At 26.7% G+C, this 23,367-nt stretch overlaps 2 protein-coding genes across 3 annotated transcripts in view; both read right to left on the bottom strand.

Moving 5' to 3' along the window:
- LOC113364070 (ras-specific guanine nucleotide-releasing factor RalGPS1-like) overlaps positions 1-23,367 on the bottom strand; it is a 120,851-nt gene that overhangs the window by 58,468 nt on the left and 39,016 nt on the right. The window lies entirely within an intron of this gene.
- Positions 13,649-15,324, bottom strand: LOC113363067. The gene is made up of 3 exons (XM_026605555.1): positions 15,289-15,324; positions 14,687-15,055; positions 13,649-14,626 (listed from the first exon to the last, which is right to left on the bottom strand). Exons 1-3 carry the CDS (start codon positions 15,322-15,324, stop codon positions 13,649-13,651), a joined length of 1,383 nt encoding a protein of 460 aa, XP_026461340.1.

Raw genomic sequence — 23,367 nt, 5'->3', positions numbered from 1 at the left:
GTGCCATTTTAACAAGATTTGTAAATGCTGGATGTATTTACCAATTATTCACCAATAGTAGTCTGCCTGTTTACATTCCTACTTTTTTACTTTTTCACTTGTTTACCTTGTCTACACATCCATCTGTTTACTAGTCTTTTTCCTACATCTTCACTTGCTAACTTGTTTGCCATCTGCTCTTCTCCTTTTCTACTTATTTACCTATTTACCTGTCACCAATAATTCTACTTCTGATACTGATCTGTATTGATAATTTTGACCACGAAATGGCGTTTTTTGCAGTTTCCATAACTTACACACACAGCTTTACCTGTCTATCCATTCATCTGTTTACTAGTATTTTTTCCTACTTCTTCCTGCTAACTTGTTGCCATCTGCTCTTCTCCTTTTCTACTTATTTACCTATTTACCTGTCACCAATAATTTTACTTCTGATACTGATCTGTATTGATAATTTTTGACCACCAAATGGCATTTTTTTGCAATTTCCATAACTTACTCCACAGGGCAGTTAATTAAAACTTATTTATATATATTTTTATCTAAAAGGGCTCATCAGGACTAACATCATCATCTCTAGCAAAGACTCAAACACATATCGAGAACACAGCGACATCACAGCGATCCACGAAGGTTTGTGCGGAGAAAAACGGTACTAAGGGAGCACAGAAAGACACCATTGGTGACGCAGTGGCAAAGATTTTGGATGCAAGTTGTCAACAGATTCTTTGCACTATTATGCTGCCAATCATTCAAAGGGGTAAATAAATAAATGGTATCTAAAACAAGTCCTGGAACCTAAAATTTGATTTTTTATCTCAGGAATGATCGTCCTGATTTCAAGAGAGATCCGCAAAAATCTACTTTATTACTCGGCTGGACCGTGAATGAAATCCAAGACCAGTCTTCAAACCGTGATGACTCTTCAGAAGACTTGGCCTTTGAGTTGGTAAACAGGATAGAAGGTAAGGCATACAGATTCAAATGCCCTAGTGCTAGTGATTGTAATCATTGGAGAGAAAAACTGACAAAACAAATTGAAAACTTAATGAAAATTACGGTGTGGAGAACAATGATGTCTTGCCTGCTAATTTGATGTCGTTGAGTAAAATTTTATTGTCATCAGCCTATTTTTTTGGTCTATTCAACTCGAATACATATCTTGAATTGCAATATCGGTTAGTTGTAATGAATTTAGTCAAAATCTTGCCAATTAGTTTAAATAATTAAATTTATATATAAATGTTAAAAGACTTTTGTATTTGTTTATATTATGATTAGTTGTAGTTGTCGTTTATGCATATCTTTAGTGGTAAAATAATTTATTGGAGTTGTCTACTCTTCGGATGTTATTTATGTATATATGAATATTTATATATGTTTACTATCTTGAAACAAATGAACTCGTTTAAGATAATTTGAGCTTTAAATTCAGAGGATCAAAGATTGCCTCTTAATCTAAAATTGATATAGATTTTTAGAATTTTTGTATTATTTAGGGCCCTAAAACTTGCCTTAGGTACACACTAGTATCTATATCATCTCGTACTACTAAGACCTAATATTAATTTAAATGAATTGTATTAGTAAATTCATTTTTAAATAGTTGGGTTCACTTTAATAAATATTTTTTTTATAAGAATATATTTTGAAAATGGGGCCTAAATGGTATCTTTGAGGTACACCTGTTTATACAACAGTTTTAAAATGAAGTAAGTTCATTATTCCAAGACAAATGTGCTTGTTTATTATAATTGAAGCTATGGATAATTTTTTCTTAAACAATTGAGACTTTTCCAGCTTTTTAAATGTTTTTAAATTTCTAGAATTATTTGGGCCTTATAACGTTCCTCCTGGTTTACCAGTATTTATATAATCTCGTACTACTGAGGCCTAAAATTAATTTAAATTAATCAAATTATTAAATTTATTTTTTAAATACTTGGATTGACTTTTTGTACAATTTGTTAGAAAATAAAACCGCTTATTTCAAAATGGGGCCTAGCTAATAACCTTGAGGTATACTAGTTTATATGAAATGCTTCAAAATAATTAAAGTTTATCATTTATAATCAAGTATACTTGTTAATTCTAGTTCAAGCAGTGACTAATATTCAAGCTGTGGATATTTTTTTATGTTTTGATAAACGAAAATTCATATAAGGCCTTATTAGTTACCTTGAGGTACACCAGGGTTAATATAATCTCGTACTAAATTACTAAATTGAAATTATTAAATTTGTTTGATTTTTTGTAAACGAATTTGGTTTGACAAAGATTACGGAATATATTTTGAAAATGAGGCCTAACTAAATAAAACTATATTGTTTATCTTTTTATAGAAGGTTTAGATTGATTTTTTTCTAATGCACAAAGATAGTATGATTTATTTTGAAAATGGGGCCTAGCTGATAGCTTTGAGGTGTACCAGTTTATATAAAATATAAACGTAGATCCATCATGTTTTTGCCTTTCCACATTTATTTATATTTGATGTAACTATTTGTACCCCGATAGTAACTTTAATGTAACGATTCTATATAATTATTGAAATAGGTCTTAGCAAGCTACCTTGAGACACCTCTTTTCATATATTCATATCGAGAAATCTTTCTATTTTTGTATTTGCATATTCTCTTTTATTTTTATTTTCATACTGCGTTTTTGGATGTTTGATTTTTTGAAAAATAAAATGGTTTGGTCTTTGTAAGCAACTTTGAGGCACCCCTTTCCATATAATCATATCGAGCAGTGATTCTTTTAAATTTATCTGTATATTTTTTCCAAAATGTGTTCTTGGATATTAGATTTTTGAAAAAAAAAATTGTTATCGTTGTTGTTTAATTTGTTTAATAGATTTATAAACAAACGTAGAGCCTTCTCATGACCTGTTTTATTTAAATTGTAAAAATGTATAAATGTTAAATATAATTTGTTATTATATATGTGACTGAACTTAGATGTAATATTGTAAATGTGTAGATAAAACTATTATATATATATATATATATATATATAAATAATTAAATGCTTTTGTGTATATGTATATGAAATACTCGAGAAAGTAATATATCAAGTTTTGCCTAAGAAATTTAGTTCATGTTTATAATAATAATAATATTTTTTTTTTTTTTTTCAGAAAATTCCAACAGCCAACCATGTTTTCTAAGTCATTCTAAATCGTTTGATGTTTAAATTGGGGAAAGTTATCAAAGTTTGAGTTTTTATCGACGGTATTTCAATTTTCTTGTTGAGCCTAATGAAGTTCTACTTCAAAAATGTTAAGTTGCATTTTTTATTGTTTATGGGGTTTTGTTTCAAAGATCTGTGAGTAGAATGTGATGAATTTTAATTTGTTTTAAATTATTGCGATTTTTTAATCGAGTTGAGCCTAAAGAAGTTTTACTTCACAAATGTTAAGATGTAATTTTTATTGCTTGTGGGGTATCGTTTGAGCGATCTGAACGAGTAGAATGTGATTTTTACGAAAAATTTCAATTTGTTTTAAATTATCACGCTTATTCAATTTTCTGGTTGAGCTTAAAAAAGTTTTACTTCAAAAATGTTAAGTAATGTCTTGTATTGCTTATGGGTTATCCTTTGAAAGGTCTTGACAAGTAGAATGTGATTTGTATGAAAAATTTTAATTTAATTTAATCTACGAGGTTATTCAATTTTCAAGTTGAGCCTAAAGAAGTTTCACTACAAAAATGTTAAGTTGTATTTTTTATTGCTGTGGGGTATCGTTTGAAAGGTCTGGTTGAGTAGAATATGATTTATGTGACAAATTTTAATTTGTTTTGAATTATCGCGATTGTTCAATTTTCTAGTTGAGTCTAAAGAAGTTTTACTTCAAAAATGTTAAGTTGCATTTTGTATTGCTTGTGGGGTATCGTTTGAAAGGTCTCGTCGAGTAGAATATGATTTATACGACAAATTTCAATTTGTTTTAAAGTATTGCGCTTTTTGAATTTTCTAGTCGAGCCTAAAGAAGTTTTACTTCAAAAATGTTAAGTTATATTGCTTGTGAGGTATCGTTTGAAAGGTCTTGACGAGTAAAATGTGATTTATGTGATGAATTTTAACCTGTTTTAAATTTAAGCGGTTTTTTGTTTGAGTTGAGTCTAAAGAAGTTTTACTTAAAAAATGTTAAGTTATATTTTTTATTGCTTGTGGGGTATCGTTTGAAAGATCTCGACGAGTAGAATGTAATTTATATGACAAATTTTAATTTGCTATAATATTATCTCGGTTATACAAGTTTTTTGTTGAGCCTAAAGAAGTTTTACTTAAAAAATATCTTGTATTGCTTGTGGGGTATCGTTTGAAAGGTCCTGATGAGTAGAATGTGATTTAAATGACAATTTTTAATTTATATCAAACTATCGCGGTTAAATTATTAATTTAATCGATTTACTCGTATCGTGAAGTGCATGCAATTTGCCTGAAGGTAAATTCTCACTTACACCTAGTTTAATTACTCTGTTTAAATTTTTATATATCGTTTAGCTTTCTATAAAAGACAAAATTAAGGAAATAAAACGCTTTTTGAATTGAAATTATTGAAATCGAAACTTGAACACTTTCTTTAAGGTTACGGTTTGAATTTTAATTTTCAATGCGATGCGAATCGGTAATGACCTTTTGTATATATAAATTTATATATATATATATATATATATACATATACATGTATACATGTATAATTTTATATATGTATAAATGTGATTATATATATAAAAGCTTTGTGCAAAAACTCACAATCGTTAATTTCAACTTGAGATTGCACATGTAGTATTGTTTATAATTATATATATAAACAAATTAATATTTGCAAAAAATAATATATTATAATAAATATGAATATCACTTTTAATATTTCTAATATGCAGTAACTTTTAGGCCTAATTATATAAATTAAACAAAAAATAGTACAAGATTTTTTATAAGCTTTGTGATATATAAATAATGTTTATTTATTATTAATAATAATAATAATAATATAATATAAACAAATATATATAAATAAATATTCAATATGGATTTTATAAAGGTATGTATATTTTGCATATAAGTTATAATTATTTTCAATTAATTTAGTTTATTAAATTTAAAATCTTTAATTAATTTTTTTCAACTGCTTTATATAGTAGTTAAAAAAATTATATATATTTTTAAAAATTAATGTATATAATTAATTTATTAATATATTATTAATTAATAATGATTACTTTCATATTTATTAATTATTATTTATATTTGAATTGCAATATTTAGATATTTCTATTTTAATTTTGAATAATTTTTAAACATGTAGTTTAAATTTAATTTTCTTTACAAATGATTTTTTTAGGTCTAATATTGCCATTAAGTTTAAGATTTTAGGTTAAATAATTTAATATTGTATATATATATATATATATATATATATATATACATTTATTAATGATTTATCATTTATAGTTATCTTTGCTGTTTGTTATCTTAGCAGCCATCTCGATGTCATTTGCAAACTCTAGGTAAGTCTTTCATGCATTTATTTCAAAATTTCATACAAATTAGAGCACAGTAAAAAAAATTCATACTCAAACGCTCCATTGACTCGAGTAAATTCCGTATCCGATGGCAAAAATATGAAAATACTAACGTTTGTATGTGAAAAAGAAAAAGGGCCGTAAGAACCATCCTTGGACTTCAATGAACATTTTAAAAAAAAAATTGGCGAAATTGGTCTAGGCGTTGTTGAGTTATGCGCTTGCCAACACATTTTGCGATTCATTTCTATATTATAGAAGTCCATGTTTTTTTTTGCCCATGTCAAAAATATTTACATTTTTCACTTAAAATACTTTTCAATTAAATTATCTACAAATAGCTCTAATATTACAACACCCTACAGCAACTCGTCATACTTTAAAATTGCATTTGAAAACATACTAACGCAATTTTTTGGTGCAATTATCTATTTTAACCCTTGTAACTTCCAAACCATTCGATTAATATAAATGATGTATTCGGCAAATTTGTGCAAAATTTAAAAATCTAAAACATTGTCTACTAACACAATACTCTACAACCACTCGGTATACTCATAAAATGCTTTAGAAGATACAGTTTTGTTAATATTTATCTATATTTTTAGTGTAGTTCACATAAACGCCGGTGGTGTCTCTGAGAACAGTGGTGGTATCTGGCAGAAGAAGATAACATACAAACCGAGATGGGTTAAAACTTGGCAAGCTAGAAAGTATGTTTTTTAGATAATAGATAATAGATATGGATTTTCTTTTAACAAAGTTTTTGCCGTTTCAATTTTTCTGAAATTTATGCGCTGAGTGTATAGTTTGCTATGAAAAAAAAAAACAAAAAAAACATCAGTGTTACGTTATTGCTTACGTAACGTCTTACGTTGTGAAAACCTATTAGTGTTGACACCTTAACTTACTTCTATTTATTTTTGTTTCTAAACCTGATCTTAATTAATTTTTATATACTTCTGCTTTTTTTTCAAATATTTAATATAATAATAATAATAATAATAACAATAACAATAATATTAACTGTAGTAAAGGCAAAAATCTAAACAATTCTCACAAATGTTACATCAGTGTTACGTTATTGCTACTTTGTGAAAACCTAATATTGCAGAGCGGTTTAACTAATTTCTATATAATCCTGTTTTTTTTAAATATCTAATAATTAAAATAATAATAATAATAGTAATAATAACAGTAATGCTAACAATGATAAAAAAATATATACCATTTGCGCAAAAGTTTCTTTAGTGTTACGTTATAATTACGTTCTGAGATACTTCAGTGTTACGTTATTACCCAACATTGTGGAGCGTCTTCTACATATTCTATAAATTTTCAATAATAATAATAATGAAGACAAAAATATAAACAAATTTAATGCTTTAGTGTTACGTTATTACTACGTTGTGAAAACCTAGTCTTGTGAGGCGTCTTAACTATTTTATATATAAATTTTTGTTCTTTAATAATAATAGTAATAACAATACTAAGAAGACAACAATATATACAATTTTCACAAATGTTACTTTAGTGTTACGTTATTATTACGTTGAAAAACTTAATTTTCAAGAACGTCTTAGCTAACTATATAATAATACTACTAACTAATACTAATAATAATAATACTAACAGTAATGAAGACATCAATATAAATAATTTTTACAAATGTTACTTCAGTGTTACGTTATTATTACGTTGAAAAAACTAAATTTGTAGAACATCTTAACCTACTATATAAATTTATGTTCTTTTTTTAAGTATCTAACAAAATAATAATAATAATAATAATACTAACAGTGATGATGAAAACAATATAAACAATTTTCAGAAATGTTACTTCAGTGTTACGTTATTACTACGTTGTGAAAACTTAATATTTTAGAGCTCTTCAACGAATTACCATATAATACATTTTTTAAATATTTAATGTAATAATAATAATAACAAAAACAATAATATTAACTGTAGTAAAGGCAAAAATCTAAACAATTCTCACAAATATTACATCAGTATTACGTTATTGATACGTCGTCAAACCTGATCTTAATAATAATAATAAATATATTAATAATCACAATTTTAGAAACAAATAATAAAATTAATTATTTATTAATTTATCTAATTAATTATAATTAATAATTTTAAGATATCTCAATTATTTTTTTCTTTCAGGTATTATGTTGCAGTTTGGAAAAAGACGTGGTCGCCAGTGGTGGTCAACGAGTGGGTTCCGTTCCCGAAACCACCACCTGGTTGGTTAAAATAAAGTGAAGGTGATTGAAATATTAATTAAATTAATTTAGGATATTTATTTATATACAAATTAAATATATGTTGTTATTGTTTATAAGAGAAAATTTTAATATTATTAAGTAATGTTTTGATTTTATATTTTTGGAATTTTGTTTGCAAATGCTTTTTGTTTGCTTTAATTTATTTTTAAATTTATGTATCATACTATTTCAGTTAATAACAAATTTTTGCTGTTTTATTTAATAACAAAGTACTGCTTTTTCATTTATTATTTTTAACGAAGTACTATACTATATTATTTAAACGCAAAAAATATCTGTTTAATTAAAAAAACACAATTATTATTAGAATTTTGATTGAAATTTTTCTTGATTTTGCATAATTATAAATCAAGTATCAATATATAATATATAAAAATTTTAAACTTGTTGGTTTAATAGCCTTTTTTATAAACAAATATTTAAACAAAATGTTCAACACTATATTAGCATTAATTAAGTATTACTAAATTTTTGAAATTTTTAATAGTTTTTGTAAAAAAATATAAAATTTGTGGTTTGTTATTAAATGTACGGAACTATATAGAAAAAAAATCTTGTATCAGAAAGTGCTTGGTACTAATTAGTAAAAATCAATTTGCACAAAAATATAATTAATTTAATTGTTTAACTAATTAGCAGATGGAACAAGATGGTACAATACATATATTTATTACATTAGTATAGTTACTTTTTTTTACTTTTTCACAAACAACTAGTAAAATATTGAATGTATCTAAATACTGTCTTCAGATAATTTATAGATAACCAAATTATCTACATATTCTCCATATATACCAGTATGCTGGTATAATAACAACATATTCACATTTTTTATATATTGTTTTAATTATATAAAATAAGAAGTTTTTAAAAAATTATATATATAACCATTTTTTACAATTTTCAAACTTTCAAAGTATTGATTATGGATTCATTCTTTTGAATAAAACAGTTTATAATTAATATAAAATTATCAACAATATATAAACTATATTAAATATATATGTATATATATATAATATTTTATAAAATTATAACTAATTCTTTTATTTCTAGCACAAAAAGGTTCCGTACCCCAATTCTTACTCATACAAACTCAATAACATAATTTATGCAAGACAATTGCGGTACATTTCTGTACATTTTTACAAACAACTCGTAAACTAATGAATTTATCTAAATACTGTTTTCAGATAATTCATAGATAACTTAATTATCTAAATTTTCTCCATATATACCAGTATGCTAGAACCATTATTTCTAGCACAAAAAGGTTCCGTACCAATAATACATTTTACAAAGTTTGCTATTTTGCCATTAATTTTTGCAACAATTTTATAATACATGTATAAAATATTATTTAACAAAAATTTAATATATATCTGCAAAATATTAAATTTTTAACATTTTTTGGTAAAATCTTTTACAACCCAAAATTGCATACCCGAATGTACTTTAGGACCCATGTAGTTTACGTAACTTATGTAATTTGATATTAAATTCAGTCTAAATCCGAATTTCGTCGTGGAACCATGGAAATACCGGTAAATATATTAATAATATTAAATATATGTATTTAATAGTGCTTTTAATATCATAATTTGTTATAAATTATTTAAAATTCAAACAAATTTAATACCCGAAAGACAAAAATTAACGTGCATTTTGGTGTTTGTTTTGGTTTTTTAGACGGGATTTTATTACGAAATGTGGAAAATTTGGCAAATTTGCAAACGTTTTAGTATAAATTTATATTTACGAACTTTCTATACCTTTAGTATATACATGTGCATAATTTGTAAATTATTTTAAACAAATATTGTTCCAAAATCTTTTGAGTAGCAACAAATATATATTTTTTAAATTATAAAAATATTAAATTTGCGAAAAATTACATATAAATATCTTTTCTTATTTTCAAACATTTGCAAATACGTGTACTTGTTTCATCGATTCGTGTTTTTAATGGTTAATAATTAGCAATATAAATAATTTTGTTCAAACAATATTTTTATATTTAAATTATTGATATATCATTTACTTGATATATTAATTTGATTTATTAATTATTTAATATATTGATTTTTTTTCGAAAATTCGACAAAATTGCAAACATTTTCATATAAATTTATATTTTTAATCATTTTATATTAGTTTCAGTACTGCATAATTCTATGTATGTGCTTAGTATTGTAAATTGAATATTTTAAACAAATTTTGTTACATATTTTTTCAAGTAGTAACAAATTATATCCTATATTGTTTTAATTTTGTAAAATATTAAATTTGCGAAAATTATGTTTTAATATTTTTTCTAATTTTTAAACAATTACAAGCACGTGTTGTACTTTGTTTCGTCGATTCGTGTTTTTAATTGTTGTAATATAAATAATTTGTTTAAACAATATTTTTTATAATTAAATACACATTAATTTATATATTTAAATATATTTTAGTACATTTATTTCTATATTAAAATAATAAAATAGCAAAATTTAGTAAATTTGCATACGATTTGGTGTAAATTGTACAAAAATATGTAGAAATCATTCCAAATTTCTTATTTTTAACAAAATTTTATCATTTTTTGCAAATATATACACATATACACATTATTTATTTATTGTTTAAATTAGATAAAACACAAAAGTTTTAAAACAATTATATATATGCCATTTTTTACAATTTTCAAACTTTCAAAGTATTATTATGGATTAACCCTTTTGAATAAAATGTTCATATAATTAATATAAAATTATCAACAATATATAAACTATATTTAGAGTATATATGTAATATTTTATAAAGTAATATTTAATTTATTTATTTATTTTATCTATTTACAAAATTAGTAGAATTTTCCAAATTTTCCAAAACTTTTTTTTTCTAAAAGTGTGTGTGAGTGAAAAAGTTTTAAACAAAAATGTTCAAATAGTTCAGTTTATTAATTATAAATCGTTTGGTGTTTGGTGTATGGTGTTTATGTAACTTCATTTGTTGTGCTAATGTGTATATACTAGTGGTTCCTAAAGGGTGTTCCCGTAAACTATCGGTAAGTTGTAGATTTTATCTATCTATAAAATTCACTTAATTTAAATTTAGAATTTCTGTAGGGTAAGTTATAGTAATCGCAAAAACCCGAAAATGAAATTTTTTTGCATATTTTTACGTTTCAGAGTTTCTGAACATTTTGGCATACCTTAGAAAAAATGGTTGTGTGTGTATGTGTGTGTGCGGATACAAATTTTCGTGGACGCTTTTGCGAACACGGATCAACCGATTTGCATAATTCAAAAAACATTCGATGCCTACTGATAAGAAGACGTGCTGATTAGTTTTTGGCAAAGGCAGGTCTAGCCGTTTCGGAAATACGGGCCAAAAAGTTTCAAAAAGGGTATTTTAGATTTTGAGATAACGGAGCATCCGATTTGAATAATTCAAAAAACATTTTACTTGTATTAACAAGATGAACTGATTAAATTTTTGGAAAGGCAGGTCTAGCGGTTTCAGAGATCTAGCGAAAAAAGTAAAATAAAATGCCATTTGGCGTTCAAAAATGAACATTAGACATATGCACATCAAATTATCAGATATTTTATAAAGATTATAATAATGAGTACAAATTTTATATATGGGTTTCGTACCAATGTTTACACGTTAGACGTCTATGCGGCGCTTACGCGCTTTGATATTTTGATATCAAATCAGCTATGCAGCGCGATTGCTAAAAAAATATAGGTATAAAAAATAAATCAAAATATAAAAAATCCAATTTTTAAGAGTTGTATATAGGAGTTGTGTATATGGAGTTGTATATATAGGAGTTGTATATAGGAGTTGTATATATTAGGAGTTGAGTTCTGTATATAGGAGTTGTGTATTTAAGAGTTGCATATATGGAGTTGTATATTTAGGAATTGGGTATTTAGGAGTTGTGTATATATGGAGTGGTGTATATATGGGAGTTGTGTATATATAGAAGTTGTGTATATTAGGAGTTGTGTATATATGAAGTTGTGTATATTAAGAGTTGTATTAGGAGTTGTACGTGAACTATTTTGTGCTAGAAAAAATGTTTCTAAAATTCTGGTATAAATGGAGAAAATATAGATAATTCAGTTATCTATTAATTATCTGAAGACAGTATCTATATACATTCAATATTTTACAAATTGTGTGCAAAAATGCACAAAAATGTACCGTAATTGTATTACATAACCCATGTTATGGTGTTTGTATGAGTAAGAACAGTGGTGTGCAACCTTTTGTGCTGAAAATAATGGTTTTAGCATAATGTAATATATGGAGAAATTGGAGATAATTTTGTTATCTATAAATTATCTGAAGACTGTTTCTAGATAAATTCACTAATTTTACAATTATTAATATAATAGTTTAAAAAAATGCATAGTCGTTTGTTTTTAGTATTGGAAATAGTAAATATTTGGCGCCAGTTTTTAGCAACAAATATTTTGTTTACACATTTGGTGTATATGAAAAACTTTTGAAACATTTTATTTATTTAATAACAAGTTTTTGAGTGATTTAATATTATATAAAATTTAGCCCGGCTTTTGTACGAATATTTGAAATTATTGTTTATGGAAAAATTATTCATCATTAAGTAGTTATTTAATCTGTCTAAAATAGATTCAAACTTTATGCAATAGTTAAACTATTAAGTTATATTGAAAAAAGTGCATAATTGCAAATATCAGATTTTTATATTTATTGAACGAAAGTTGTTAAAGTGTGTCGCTAAATTTTAGTAACATTTTAGTTTGTTTGAACAATTAATATATATAACAAATATTTAGAAAATTTAGTTTACCATAGAACTGTCTTAAGCCAAAAATCTTTATAAAAAAAAATCCGAGACATTTTAATATCAACGTGTCTATTAAATGTACTACTAAATTCCATATCAAGTGTTAAATTCAAAACTTATTTTAGTTAATTGAAAGTCATTATACAAATTTATGGTGTGAGAATAAAATATGTAGATTTTTATGAGCTAAAATTTTGCTAAAGACTGTTTTCAATTTAACGAAATAGTTTGAGAGTTATGTTGCAAAAACTAAAAATTTACACGTTTTAGAAGCATGTTTCTCTGTCTATTTATCCCTCGCTCTCTTTCTTTCCTTATATATATATATATATATATATATATATTAATAAAAAATAAATTATTCATTAATTTATTTATTTTAAAAAAGATAAATCTTCTTCATTTATTAACATCTTAAAAAATATTCAATATACAATCAGATAACACTTATAAAATGTTAATAACATAATATAAAATATTAAAAATAAACAAAAACGTTTAAAAATAACAAAAATTAATATTAATACATTCACAACGATTTCATTTATACACGCGTCCACACTTTGAGAACCAGTCATATTTGCAAGATCACAATTTTACAGTAACTTTGAGAAATACTGACATTCGAAAGAAGGTCGCAGAGCTTGTACTTTGGTCAGATGATTCAAGTCAGATGACTTATTAGTTTTAGTATTTGTTGTCGTAGGTAGCAAAGTGTCTAAATTGCAGATTGGAAGCACAAACGGCTCGTCCTGGGGAGCTCGCCAAATTTCAAGGTGACTTTGAATGACCTCTGGTGATGCTCCACTGTTTTTTTAATATTTAGAAAGCGTTACTCATCAATTTTAGTATTTGTTGTCATAAAAAATACCTCCTAAATTACAGATTCCTAGTACAAACGGTTGACTCCGAAGAGCTCGTCAAAGTTTTATATACAAAGGAAGACTTAGATAATGATTACAGGACTATGGCTTCTGCCAACATCCATTTTATTTTGGAAACTGCCAAGCTTGGCTGGTAGCTCCTTGCGTCTTGACATTGGCATAACTTGCTGCCAACACCAGAGGCTTCAGCTTCTCCTCACTCTTAGCACTTTGCTCACCAGAACGCTTCCAAACAACCTTCTGACCTTGCTGTTGACTTTCTTCACTTTGGAGATGACCTTCTTGGCTTTCTTCAGCATTTGCACTCCTGTCCCAACCGTGGTGATGTTCTTCGTGGTGATGGTGATCGTGGTGGTCAGGTGAAGGGAACCATTCGCTAATCCAGACTGGTTTCCAGATTTTCTTCCACGCTGGTACCCAGATTTCTTTCCAGTCAGGAACCCAAATTTGTTTCCAGGCTTCTTTCCACTCAAGTTTCTTGTCAGGGACCCATATTTGTTTCTTGGCTGGCTTCCAAACTTGTTTCCAGTCTTCTTTCCATTCCAACTTTTTATCAGTAGCCCATTCCTGTTTCTTTTCCGTTCGCCAGGTTTGTTTCCAATCTTCTTTCCACACCAATTTCTTGTCATCAACCCATATTTGCTTCTTGGCAGGCTTCCAGATTTGCTTCCAGTCTTCTTTCCATTCCAACTTCTTATCAGGAACCCAAATTTGTTTCTTGGCTGGTTTCCAGTACTTCTGCCAAACTGGTTTCCAAACTAACTTCTTCTTCCATAAATCATGAGACGTGTACTCCCAACCTTCATGATCTTTACCCAAATACTTCTCACCGGGAATTCCAACCTTGACCCATTCAGGAACCCAAACTTTTTTCCAGGCTGGTACTTGGATTTCTTTCCATGCAGGTACTTGGATCTCTTTCCAGACCGGTTTCCAGATCTTCTTCCAAGCCGGAACTTGGATTTCTTTCCAAGCAGGGACTTGGATTGGTTTCCAAACTGGTTTCCAGACTTTTTTCCAGTCAGGAACTTGGATTTCTTTCCACACTGGAACCTTGATCTCTTTCCAAACTGGTTTCCAGATCTACCAACACAAAAATATCAAACCAATTGAATAACTAACCAAATAAACTTACCATCTTACCTTTTTCCATGCTGGTACTTGAATTTCCTTCCAAGCAGGCACTTGTATCTCCTTCCAAACAGGTTTCCAAATCTTCTTCCAAGCAGACTTCCAAACCTGTTTCTTCGCTGGTTTCCAAACCTTCTTCCATCCTTCTTTCCATGTCAGTTTCTTTTTCCAGTATCCTGGATCGTGTTCTTCGTGATGATGATGGTCGTGATGCTCATCATGGTGTTCGTGTATTATTTCTTCGTGATGATGATGATCTTCGAATCCAATTCTCTGTTCGGGAACTTGGACTTGGGATTGTGATTCCTCAGCTTGCTGATCGATCACTACAGCTTTGGAGTGAACTCTGATTGAGAGGAATGCCACTAGAGATAGTGTGAACTAGAAGAGGAATAGAAATTGAATTTATTACTTTTTTACTGTTTTATACATATATTTGGCAACATGTGAAATTGTCGGTAACATTCTATTATGATTTAGCCTGGCTATTGTCAGTTCCAATACTTTGACCATGAGGATCTTTAGGATTCGAGTTAGAAATTAGGACAACTTGAGAAAGCGTTGACCGATTCTGGAAATTCAAACACCATTCGATTTGTTTTGAGAATGTCTACCAATCTGTACAATTTAATCAAGTTCTGATAAACCATTGTGGATTTACAATTTGTTTAGCAAAATTATAAAACGTTGAAGACTATTTTAGGACAGTTTTTAAGAAATATTGTAACGCTTTAACTTTTAATATTTTTTGCAAATATTTTTGCACTAATTATGCAGAATTATATTATTTTTCAGGAATATTTTTTTTTCAATTATAAATATTTGAATGATTTGAATGTTTGTATGTTTGGTGTTCTCAAAATTTTATTTTATTAAATGTTCTTCAAATTTTAGAAATTTTTTATATAGTGACATGCAGTTGTGAATACGCTAAAAAATAGTACATTTTATCAACTTTTTTACAAAATAAAAAAAAATGCGTCGTTTGTAATAAAAAAATTCTAGAATTTTGCTAAAATCTATAAAAATCAAGAATCGTCTGAGTAAATTTAATAATAAATTATAAGTTTAGGTTTAAATTTCATATATTGTTTATATAATGATAAGTTATGATAAATGCATTATTTAGTGCAAAATTTAATTAACTTCTTATTAATATATAAAAGTATATATCACTTTTAATATAATTTTAAAGATTTTTGCAAATGATCGCAGAAGCGTTTGTAGAGTATACAGAGTTGCTGTACGGTCTTTTAACATTAGACATTTTGTTATATATTGTTTAATTTTGCACAAAAGTTTTGAATACACTAATAGTTTAAAAGTTATTTGGTGTGAAACAAATAAATGTACTTGTTGTTGTCAGTATTACAAGCATATTGTTTTTGTGCAGGAATAGAAAAATATACAAATTCATATATATATATATATATATATATATATATATATATATAATTGTATATGTAACAAAGAATCATAACATGTTATGAAATACTTCATGCAAAACACTCTAAATGTGTGAATTATACTAATTTTTAGGTTTTTCGTCAACTTTCTATTATTTATTGTATATACATGAATATATTCATATTCATATATATATATATATATATATATATTTGATATAATAATTATTTTAGCACTAAAATTTTTTCTAATAAATTACTCATTGCAAACACTTTCAATTTAACAATAATATATACTCCATTCTGATAATTAACTCTGTAAATGTTTAATAACTTTTTTATACAAATAGGTAAAAAGTTCTATAAAGCATCGTCTTAAAGATAATTTTATGCTAAATTTATCTCCCAAAGATACTTTTATCCTAAATCAAGTAGTTTGCAAAATATTTACCAAAAATGCACTTGAAATACTTGATAAATTAAAAATCCAGTGACTTGTGGCATGTTTTTCTCTTGTAACTTTTAAACCATTCGATTAATATGATTGGTGTATTCAACAAATGTTTACATAATGATATTATTTATAACATTTCCTAATACTAAAAGTCTTACAATTAATTTACAAAATGGAGAAAAAGTCGATGAAACATTTAATTTTGATTTTAAACATCTGTCACGGTTGCGTCATGCATAAACGATATCTATACGAATCGATATTTTACTATATTTTGTACAAAATTTGGAAATGTTTTGCCTGGGACTGATATGGGGTCAGTATAGGTCCAGTGTAGGATTCACTGGACTATTATGGGACATTTGTTGATGCATATGGTGTTCCAAATTTATCGTTCAAAGATACTTTTACCCTAAAGCAAGTAGTTTGCAAAATATTTACCAAAGTTTGAAAATGTGCACTTAAAGATCTCAATAAATTTAAAATTCAGTAACTTGGCATGTTTTCTCTTGTAACTTTCAGACCATTCGATTAATATGAATGATGTATTTGGAAAATATTTACATAATAGTATTGCTTATAACATTAACAAAAACCTTACAGCAATTCGGTATACTCTAAAATTGCATTCGAAACTCATAAATTATTTAAAAAACACTAGTACTTCAATAGTGGATTATCAATGCATTTATTAATTATATTTCTTGTTAAAAAAATCGAAAATGATACTTTTATATATTTTTACGTTTCAAAACTTCTAAACATTTTGGCATACCTTACAAAAAATATATGTATGTGTGTGTGTATGTGTATGTGCGTGTATGTGTGTGTGTTCGGATACAAATTTTCGTCGACGATTTCGGGAACACGGATGAAGCGATTTGAATAATTCAAAAAACATTCGATTTGTATTGATAAAGAGACGTGCTGATTGGTTTCTGGCAAAGGCAGGTCTAGCCGTTCCAAAGATATGGGGCAAAAAGTGCCAAAAACGGTAACTCAGTTTTTAAGAGAACGGAGCGTCCGATTTGAATAATTCAAAAAACATTTTACTTGTATTAACAAGATGAAGAACTGATCAAGTTTTCATAAAGGTAGGTCTAGCGGTTTCGGAGATCTAGTAAAAAAAAGTGAGAAAAATGCCATTTGGCGGTCAAAAATGATCATTAGACATATGCACATATAATTATCAGATATTTTATAGAGATTTTAACAATAAGTATACATTTTGTTTACATTCCTACGGGTTCCGTATCAATGTTTATCCGTTAGACGGCGACGCGGCGCTTACGCGCTTCGATATTTTGTTTCTATGCAGTTAAAGCAGTACGATTGCTTTGAAAAAAAGTTCAGATTTTCCAAAATATTTCAAAATAAATTTTTCTTCAAAAGTCTTTTTTCAAAAAACAGTGAATTTTTGTCAAAAATTTATAGTTTCGCAAAAATCTATTCTTTTTCAGAGTAAATTTGTTTCAAAAATGTTAATATTTTTTCAAAAAAAAAAAATTTTTGGTACGGGAAGTTCCAGCAATTTGCCTTAAGGCACGATGCCATGCGCCATGCGCCCCCCTTAGTAACTATTAAACCATTCGATTAATATGAATGATGTATTCGACAAATGTTTACATAATAAAATTATTCATAATATTTCCTACTACCAAAAGTCTCTGCAGCAATTCGGTATGCTTCAAAAGTGCGTTTGAAAATCGATTATGTCCGTTACGGTATTTCCAATAAGAATCGTGCGTGTTACGCAAGATTATTATTGGACGATGTCGGTTTTTTATTCAATAGGAAGATTTTACGGATATAAAATCGAAAGTGAAATTTTAATGGGAAAAAATATTTCCGGAGGTGTCGTTGACACTTTTATATACGATTAAAATAATAAATCACTATGTATTTTTATATATATATATATATAAATATATATATATATATATATATATATATATATATATCACTATAAAAATCACTATATAGATAAAAAAAGTGATCGATGAAAGAACTAATAGCCTAAGGCATAAGAGTAAGATAATTTATTATAAAGACTTATGCTTTTTTTAAATATATTTATAATTTTTTGAAGTACTTCTTTAGGCGCGACTAAGGTGTAAATACGTACAAATGCAACGGAAGTGCGTTACGGCAGAGTCGAGTGCCAATGATTCGTCATTCCCTCTCAATAATATCATTTCTATACGGGTCGATTGTGATTAGTCGTCGTGCATGTGAATAGAGATCTGTCATTGTATGCGTACCGGCATCAACGTTGTATGCGTATCGATACCAACAAGGAAATCGGCATAGATAAATAACCATTTTAGAGTAACATCGTGGTACAAATCTTGATTTAATGAAAAATGCCTGAATCAGAAGAATATTTTACTCTGTTCCTTGAAATAATAAATCAAATTAAACATTGTGCCGTGTACTAAACGTAAGTTTATTGATTAGATATTATTTCTAATTATTCGTAGTTTCTATAAATGTTTGAAGTTATTAAAATGGAAAATATTTTTTAGACAAGTCAGATATTACAGCTGTTCAAAAAATGAGATTGCATCACCAGCGAAAAAGTAAAAAAAAATACAAGCAGTTAATGAATGTATATTAATTTTAATTACATGAAGTTCTTCAAACACAATTATTACACTTATTACTGTGTGAACGAATATTATAGAATTTATTAATCAGCAGTTACTTCATTTCTCTAATGAAGGTTCATTTCTAAATGCTAATTACAATGACAAACCAATCATGTCATATTTGAAGTATGACTTTAATCACATTATTGTTTTTAAATATTATTTACATATTTTTAATTCTATTATAAATATAAAATTTATAATTTATCATTATATAAATGTGTATAAAGGTTAACACTAATAAATGTGTGCATCACGAGTGTTACCATAGAGTAATATATAATAAACATTATTCAAAATTGTTGTATGTAATTATTCTCACTTAAATGCCATCTTGTACAGTAGCAAATAAGATTTACTTGAATCGCGTGTGAACCATACGCGCACTCTTCTTTTTGAAAACTACTGTATTTAAAGAATCTGTTCATAAATAATAAAACTATATGATATATAATAGTATTAACTTCCCGAAGGAAGAGTTTGTTTTCATCAAAAATTCGATTGGCTAATTTTATGTTTTCTCGACGTTTCAAGCCATTTTGAATCGAATGGGACCAAAATTGGAAAAAGTATGTGTGTGTGTGTAAACAGATACATGATGCATTTTAGCTAGTTGAGATTAATATTTTGTCTTCTAATGTTATTTTAAAGTATACAGAGTTATAGAGTTTTATTATATTAGACAAACTTATAGCTTGTTTAATTTTGTACGGATTCCTCAATACATCATTCATATTAATCGAATAGTTTAAAAGTTATAAGAGCTATAATAAACAAATGCTCATAAAAGCTAAGATTTCTTTCTTTTGAACAGGATAGGCTTATTTCAAACAATTTTAACGAATATTTTAACGTTAATTTTGAAGTATACCGCGTTGCTGTGGGGTTTTATATTGTAAGATAAGGTTATAAATAATTTAACAGTAAATAAATTTGCTATATATACTTCCAATTTTTTATAAATATTATAAAAGTTATGAGTAAAATAGTAAATAAATGTGCTTTATATATATATTCTGAAATCACTTTCTTGCTACAAAAATGAGATTTACTTAAATAATTGTCATTTAGGAGTATACCGAGTTGTTGTAGAGTCTCGTGTTGTAAAAAATATATAAAATTTATTTTTAAACAAATTTGCCTAATGCACTATATGATTTGCGATCAGTTTAGAAGTTACACATTATATAATAAATAGACGTAGCTGTATTATTTAATTAGAGATTGGTTGTCCGTTGGATTTTAGGAGTATGTCGAGTTGCTGTAGAGTGTTTCAGTATTAGACAATTTTATAGCTTATTTAATTTAGTACAAATTTTTCGAATATATCATTTATATTAATCGATTGGTTTAAAAGTTACAAGAGATATAATAAGTGAGTCTTGTATCGTGAAGTTTATGTAACTTTTCTCAAAGCCAAATGCCACTTACACCTAGTTATTATGATTATTAATATTATTTATATAATTACTTATTTATTTTCCCCTTTTTACACTCTATATAATTCATTTGACACAGTTGAGTTGTCGTGAACTCGTATTTTCTTTCTTGGAAGAGATTTATGAATAAAAGAAATTAAGAGAGATTTTCTTTCTTTTAATTGTAATTTAATTAATTTTATTTTCCTGTATTTAACCCATAAAGCCGACAGAAAAATTATTGGTATATATATATATATGTGTGTATATATATATGCATGTATGAATTACCAATCTAATTGGTAATGAATTATTAGTTCCTCAATAAACAACAACAACAATAACACAAAAAACATTAAACAATAAAAACAAATTCCAATACAGTATAGAATGTGTTTATCGTACAAATTTCTAGGAAGTGAATTCTATTAGACGATAAACAGCCGGAAAAACATTAGAATCCAATAAGAAAAAACAAGAAAGTGGACTTACGTGCATAAGTACGATATTCTTATTGGAATCTCGTTAGAATCCGATTATGAGAGAAAAGACATGGGATGTGTTGTTTTGTTATGCAATTTTTGAGTATACCGAGTTTCTGTTTAATACATCATTCATATTAATCGAATGGTTTTTAAGATATCTATTATATAAAAATAAGTCGGATTTTCCTTCCTGACGATATAACTCCAGAACGCACGAACCGATTTCGACGATTTTGCATTCGTTGGAAAGGTCTCGGACTCCGCGAGGTTTATAGCAAAGAAAATTGAAGAAAGATTTCAACAGAAAAGCGGAAAACACTTTTCTTTTTTCACATACAGCGTCATCTCTGATACTTAGCATGCACTACAAACTAATATTTTTTGTTTGACTGCAACTCATTTGTTTGACAGCTACTCATTGTTCTCTGCTCAGTTAATTTTATGTGACAAACCGGCATTGTGTTCAATGTGAAATTGTGCAAAAAATGCAAAAAAATAAGTTATTCGTTTTCTAACATTTCAATTGGAAACCATCAAATCAATCACGTGTATTATGCAAATTTTTGTAATAATGGACAATGTTGTAGATTATTTAATTTTGTACTATTTTTTTAATACATCATTCATATTAATCGAATGGTTTAGAAGTTACAAGAGATATAATAAACAAACGTAATCCTATTAAATATCAACCAACTATTTAATTTCAAACGTAATTTTGAAGTATACCAAATTGCTTTGGGTTAACAAGTTATAAGACAATAATATATTAGATAATTCATTTTCAACAATTTTTCTAAATACTACATTCATATTAATCGAATGGTTTAAAAGTTACAATAAATATATTAAATAAACATACATAAGTCAAATAGTCATTCTATCAGAACCTTCTTTTCTTTTCGTTCCAATCATCGATCATAACAATTAATTTAGAAAATGAAGAAAAAGTCGATGAAACTTTTAATTTCGATATTAAACATCTGTCACGTTTTACGTTATGCATCAACGATATCAATACGAATCGATAAATAAAAAACAAAATATCAAAATGTCCTAGTTGGGACTAATATGGTCAAATATAATATATATAATATATATATATATATATATATATAATATGGTTCAAATAGGTCCACTGTAGGATTATTTGGACTATCATAGGATATTTGTTAATAGATAAAATTTATATGTTGTATCTTAAAAATAATGGATGAATTTTAATATTGTCTTTGTTAAATTTATAGATAATTTAATTTTGTATAAGTTCAATTCTCATCGATATTTCACAATATTTTGAACAAAATTTCAAAATGTACTCCTTTGGACTTATATGCGTTCAAATAGGTCCACTGTAGGTTTATGGGGACTATTATAGGACATTTGTTGATGAATATGATGTATTTTGAAAAAATATGGATGAAATTCAATGTTGCCTTTAGGAAATTTATAGATAATTAAATTGTGTATTTGTTTTTAATATGTAAATAGGTTCATTCTAGGATTCTTGGGACTATTATAGGACATCTGTTTATGGATATGGTGTATTTTGAAAAATAATGAATGAAATTCGGAAAATATATAGATAATTAAATTGCGTATAAGTTTTTCTAATAAGAAATTTTTGTTGATATATTATTTGTTGCTAAATTTAATAACAAGATAAAGAACTATATATAAATATTATCTTCGGGAATTTGTAGTTAATTTAACTGTATATAAGTTTTTCATATGTGAATAAATTGTTGCTATATTATTTGTTGCTAAATCTACCAACAAAGATAAAAATGTATATGTGTATAAGTATGAACAACATTATCTAATGTTGTTTTGCAAAAAAAAGCTTTCTCTCCATTAGTCATAACATTGTTGCAAAAACATGGTATGCAAATTTATCAGTACTTGACAGATTATATATATATTATATAATATATATATATATAACATATACATATACAGAGTCAAAACTAATTTGTGACAAATTACAAATTTGCAAAAAACACTATTAAAAAAATTACGCTATACCAAATTAAAAAAATAAATTTATGTTACTAAAATCAATATGTAACGAATGTTTGCAAAATCATAAAATCCGTCAACACGTTCAAGAGTTCTCTTTTCTTTCATCTTCATCTACAGCCTTCTGGAGTGGTTGAAGTAAAGGATTAATGCCAAGAAAGAACCTGTGTGTCCGATCATTACGCAAATGATAACATATTGAAACAACATCAATATGTATCGAATGTTACTAAAACCATCAAAATCCGTCAACAAGTTCAAGA

Source organism: Ctenocephalides felis, unplaced genomic scaffold (genome assembly GCF_003426905.1).
Source record: "Ctenocephalides felis isolate EL2017-DRISC unplaced genomic scaffold, ASM342690v1 CF-g0.4_SCAFFOLD_00845, whole genome shotgun sequence".
Lineage (NCBI taxonomy): Eukaryota > Metazoa > Arthropoda > Insecta > Siphonaptera > Pulicidae > Ctenocephalides > Ctenocephalides felis.
Note: the sequence above shows the minus strand (reverse complement) of the source record. Positions and strands in the feature narration are given on the sequence as shown.

What these genes read in the sequence shown, in the direction of transcription:
- LOC113363067 (XM_026605555.1), bottom strand. Translation starts at nt 15,324, where the DNA reads ATGGTTTATCAGAACTTGATTAAATTGTACAGATTG. An exon ending in TGATTAAATTGTACAGATTG is followed by an intron (nt 15,056 to 15,288) that starts GTAGACATTCTC and finishes TTCCTCTTCTAG; the next exon opens with TTCACACTATCTCTAGTGGC. An exon ending in AAGTACCAGCATGGAAAAAG is followed by an intron (nt 14,627 to 14,686) that starts GTAAGATGGTAA and finishes TTGTGTTGGTAG; the next exon opens with ATCTGGAAACCAGTTTGGAA.